This window comes from Vigna radiata, chromosome 8 (genome assembly GCF_000741045.1).
Source record: "Vigna radiata var. radiata cultivar VC1973A chromosome 8, Vradiata_ver6, whole genome shotgun sequence".
Lineage (NCBI taxonomy): Eukaryota > Viridiplantae > Streptophyta > Magnoliopsida > Fabales > Fabaceae > Vigna > Vigna radiata.
In genome coordinates this window covers 29699568-29704587 of record NC_028358.1, presented here as the reverse complement: position 1 = coordinate 29704587, position 5020 = coordinate 29699568, and the positions used below count along the sequence as shown (strand labels likewise).

General features: G+C 33.8%; 2 protein-coding genes across 2 annotated transcripts in view; one reads left to right on the top strand and one right to left on the bottom strand.

Moving 5' to 3' along the window:
- LOC106770491 (putative disease resistance protein At3g14460) overlaps positions 1 to 144 on the bottom strand; it is a 4612-nt gene extending 4468 nt beyond the window's left edge. The window contains exon 1 of the mRNA XM_014656298.2: positions 19 to 144. Within this exon, the coding sequence (XP_014511784.1) occupies positions 19 to 144 (126 nt within the window). The remainder of the gene's footprint in view (positions 1 to 18) is intronic.
- A 2443-nt stretch (positions 145 to 2587) lies between these two features.
- LOC106770490 lies at positions 2588 to 3397 on the top strand. The gene has a single exon (XM_014656297.1). It carries the CDS (start codon positions 2588 to 2590, stop codon positions 3395 to 3397), a length of 810 nt encoding a protein of 269 aa, XP_014511783.1.
- The last annotated feature ends 1623 nt before the right edge of the window (positions 3398 to 5020 follow it).

Here is a 5020-nt window from a genome sequence, read left to right as displayed (position 1 = left end):
TATCAGCTGGTTCTCCACCTTTTGAAGCAACTTGTCAGGCTTCTTTCCACGGATCAGGCCGACAAGCTCAGGGGAAGCTAGCCTGTCAAAAAGAAGGTCAAGGAAAGCAGAGAGAAGAGCACCACCTACCACGGCTAATGCCATGACCTCAGGAACGAACAACTGATGATCAGAGAAGAAACGCAAAGGAAATGAACTAGGTCCAAAAGTTGGGTTGGTTCTTGATAAGGTGGACTTTTACGAGGAGATTTGGCATGCCTCAACACTATTCAGTTTAACTCTTGGCTCAACGTAGAGGTGCTGAATATTTTATCTTTTCCCCAGTTTAAGATTCATGTAACTTTGTTTGCAGTGTTTGGTAAAAAATATGAAACATAGTAAATTGTTTGTAATTAGTAGATTGTCTTGTATCTGCACACTTGTCTCTTCCACATATTATATTCCCCAAAGTTGATTGGGAAGTTGGTGAAGTATGTGATTCGTTGTTGTTTGTCGGAATAACCAGATCTACCCTCCTCGCCATTTTCTCATCTTCCAGTGAGTACTCAAGTCCAATCTATAAGTAATAAATTCATGAAAATAATATTGAAATTAGAACTAATAAACAAAAAAGAAAAACTGAAATAAATATCTAATTTTCAAAAATACAATGAACATTTCATATAATTTAATTAAAACGATTTAAAATCTCATACTAAAGATAGAAAATGAATGAGAGGAGATAATAAAATTTGATTTTATTACAATGAATTGACATTCCTTCTTAACAAGTAGTGTCACAAGAACTAATATACTCTAAATGAAAAGTGAAGAAGGCATTAAGAATATGTTAAATTGAATAAATATCAACGATCATCTTGTGAGCATGACTGAACTTTCGAGATATTATATTGTTGGTTGTAATTGTAAAGTTCTTTGTTTTATGGGAAGATTGGGAAAGGATACCTAAAAAAGGTTAAGCTCGTTATAATTTGAAGAAGTTTAGAAAGATTAAACTTGTAATACTTGGAGAAATTGATACTCATTATAACATAAAGAGGTTGATTGTCGTGTTAGTCACGTGTACTGTTTAGTGAATTTTTAAAGTAGGTGACTTAAGATATTTGAGGATACTTGAGGACAGTCTAAAAGTTAGATACAGATGTTTGACCTTAGTGAAGGACATAAAGTTTTTTATAGCATTGCAGTACTAAGCAAATCACCTTGAGCAAAACCTCTCGAAGATATTAGTCCACATTATTACAACATTCTCAAGTAGAAAACAAAGAATTTGAAAGAGAAGGAATGGATATGGAACCCAGCATAAAACCCTTTTTGTTTTTAGAAATCAAAACCATTTGAAATGAACAAGACCATGAATATTGGTTCACTAGGATGAATGTAAAAAGGTATGAATGAACTGAGGCTCGGATCTCATAGAATAATTTCTAGACTGTTACTATAGTGATATTGGAATTGTGTCCGACATGATGAATAAAAAGGGACAAAGCTCAAGGAAAGCTCTGATACCATAAGAGGAAACAGACTGAAAGAAAGAAAGCTAAAAAGAAGAAATTTTTGAATCCACTTTCTGTTATTTTTGGTTCAATAACAGTAAAATATACATACAAATAAAAGATGACCAAATAAGGATTAAGAGAAAACACTACAAACTTCTCCTATATAACTCACTGTTGATTTGTGTCATCTACTGTTACTCTTTCTATTATGCCTTATTCATTTCGTATGTCTATTGTGACCTAATTTTGCACCAATTTTGCCCTTTCCTCATTAGAACTTGATCATGGCTATAAAAACTTGCTAGTCCAGAGTCACCAAAACCAGCATTGAAGTCCTTATCAACAAGAACATTGCTAGATTTTACATCTCTAAGGATCACCACTTGTCAGCCCTGCAGCTACACATTTGAGAATTTTGAATCTCTGGTCTCAATCCAAAGCAAGCATTTGTTGAAAGGATAGAATCAAGGCTTGGAAAGTAGTGATAAATTTGGAGAGATCATTCTTGTGCTTGAGCCATCTTGAAGGGTGACCTTTTTCTTGTATCTGAATCTTCCTAAGCTTTCAATCTCACCAGCAAATTCCCTCATTCCTTGAGCTGAAGTTCTCATCTTTCTCTTAACACCAACCTAACTTCCTGTGCTAGGTAACACACCTTTCTACACAGAACCAAACCCTCCAATCCAAGTAGCTGGCACTTCAACTATTTTTGGCTTTTGTGCTCTCAATGAATATTGGTTTCTCATTTTAGGTGTAAAGTGTAACGCTTTATTGAATAGTAAGGAGATATTCTTTTGTAGGAGGGGCAGCATGCAACGTTACAATGGTCTGAAATTGATTCCTGTGAATTCTGGTTCAATGTTTCTGTGAAATCTTCCCACGTGGAAGGAGAACTTTCAATGCCCCTGTGAAGCAAAGATCTTAGTTTTTTATGGTTTTCACGAGATGCCCATTTTTCCAACTACTTCTATTTATTCCACCCAACCAACTATAATGTGATATCCTCTCTAACACCAATTTTTTCAACCTTCTATCACACAATTATCTCACATACTCCATCTAGTTCTTGAAGCCTTTGTATGGAGACAATGGATAGAAAACGTCCAAGAAAGTTAGACTTAAACGCACCCCTTTTGTCTACAAGGCGTCTTGGTTGTTCAGTTGTTGGAGATTCATCTTGCTCATCATATTCAGTATGTGCAATCCAAAATACAAGTGAAAGAGTTCCATTTTCATGGGAGAAAGCACCAGGTAAGCCAAAAGTCACTGAGAGGAATTGCAACACTCAAGATGGTGGCACGCCACGCCTAAGACTACCCCCTAGCCATTGGCTTCTTTCAAGAGAAGCTTCTGAAACTGATGTTGATGATGCTAACGATGCATTTCATGCTCAAGGAGATGGTAGCTGTGTAGGAAATGACAACAGGGATGATATTTTCTCAGATGCTATGGATGTTTTCTCTCTATCAGAGGCATTAGATTATGTGCAAAAGAAATCAGAGAACGTCCATAGTGAAAAGAATGAAGGGTTGAGGTTAAAGCTTGCAGAGTGTAATGGATACCAATCTCCAACCTACATGATAAATCGCTTTCTTCCTGATGCAACTGCTTTGGCTGCATCATCTGCTTTACATTTTTCTAGGAACTTTGAAGACAAAGATTGTGATACTTGTGGAAGTTATTCAGAGTGTTATATGAGACATTCATATGCTTCTTCTCCAAAGGGTTGTGGGTTGGAATTTCTATTCCCATGGCGTTTGAAGCATAAGCTTTGTGCTATTGAGAGACCTGTGTTGCCATGCTCCACTAATTTGCACAAACATCAACGTAGCTCAAAACAGAAGAAGCCTGGTTCATCAACTTATATTCCTTGTACAAACGTGAAAGAAGATATTTGATGAGTAGTTCTTTCATTTGTTCATTTTTATTTCATACAAAATCTATATATATGTGTGTATAAAATATATATACCATGTGTTATGTTAGCTACTGAAATAATAGTACTTATAATGTGCATTTATGTGTGACAAAAGATCGATTCAATGTGATAGAAATTATCTTTTTCGAGAAAAAGTAAGTTATTCGGGTTGAATTCGTTTCATCTAGCTATTATTTAGGGTAGCAGAAAATATTTAAATTTTTTTTAGTGAATGATTGTGTTTTACTTCGAAGCTTTGACATTACTAGATTTGTGATTTGAGGTTTGTAATTCAACTCATTACCAAAAAAAAAAAAATTGTATTTTGTAAAATATTTGATATGTAGATTTTTGTAAAAAAAATTCAAAAAATAAAATAAAGATTTTTCCGTAAAATTTCACATCGTAAGAAAAATGGAATAAAATAGGAAAAACTCTCGAAATTAGGTTTTGGTATAAATAATATATATGAACATTAAACAAATGTTTAAAAGTATACACCTGTTCAGTGATCGAAGCATCAAAGTAAAGACATTAAAAATGATAAGATGATATAAACAAGAGGATAATATGGAAAAAAAACGTGAGGGATTCGAGACACGGAGTATAAAGAAAGGATATCAAATAAGGTCAAAGAAGCAATCAAGAAGTTGAACAAATATCAAGGAAGATGGCATCTAGGAAGCCTGCGCCGAAAAGCGTTTAGAAGGCAGAATTGGGAACTGTGCTAGGCAGAAAAAGGAGTTAGTTATGGTAACCGCTGCAATATATGGGATGAATGGAAGAACTGACGCTATAGGCCATTTTCAAGTTATTAAATATATTATATTTTCTTTATTTTAGTTTAAGTGTTAGAAAAAGGAAACGATAAAAATAAGTCATTTAAATATAAAATGAAGGTGACAAATTGTAGTTATAATTCAGAATGTTTTCAACACAAAAAATCAACAATTTAATAATGATTATTATAATTTGAATTACTGATTTCATAAATTTTACTAGTTTTTCTTTTATTCTTGACAATTTATTTTCCTGTAAGTAGGTAAAAGATTAATATCATTCTTTACTTAAAATCTTAAAACAATAAGTTTTCATTTTATAAAAAGTTTCTTCTTCCTTTAAACTATGACTTGTTTGAACCTGCGTTTTCATTCACGAAGTAAGAAAATCCCAACTGTGCTTTCTATTTGGCAAACGGAAAATTGGGGTTTCAACAACCATTTGTGCTTTTTTGTTAGTATTTTAAAAGTTCAGTTACTTTTTGAATAAGTCAAACGTAACTATAGGAGTATGCGCCTTATGCGCTGCAGCAGTTTTATTTTGTTTCTGATTTGTAAGGCTATAAAGTAGCTCACTTTATTTCTTTTCAATAAGATACAGAGAGCACTTCTGCATTTTCATCTTTGCATACCAACGTTCTTCTGCATTTTTATCTTTGCATACCAACATTATGGTATCAGAGCTCCATTCGGGGCCTAATCCAAAAATAAAAGTAGCAGTTTTCTAACCATCATACGCAATGGCATCAGAAAATTCATTTGTCTAGCTTGCTATACCCAAATTTGATGGTCATTATGACCACTGGGCTATGCTTATTGAGAAC

Excerpts from the sequence above, each read along its gene's own strand:
- LOC106770490 (XM_014656297.1), top strand. The coding sequence starts at position 2,588 with ATGGATAGAAAACGTCCAAGAAAGTTAGACTTAAACGCACCCCTTTTG.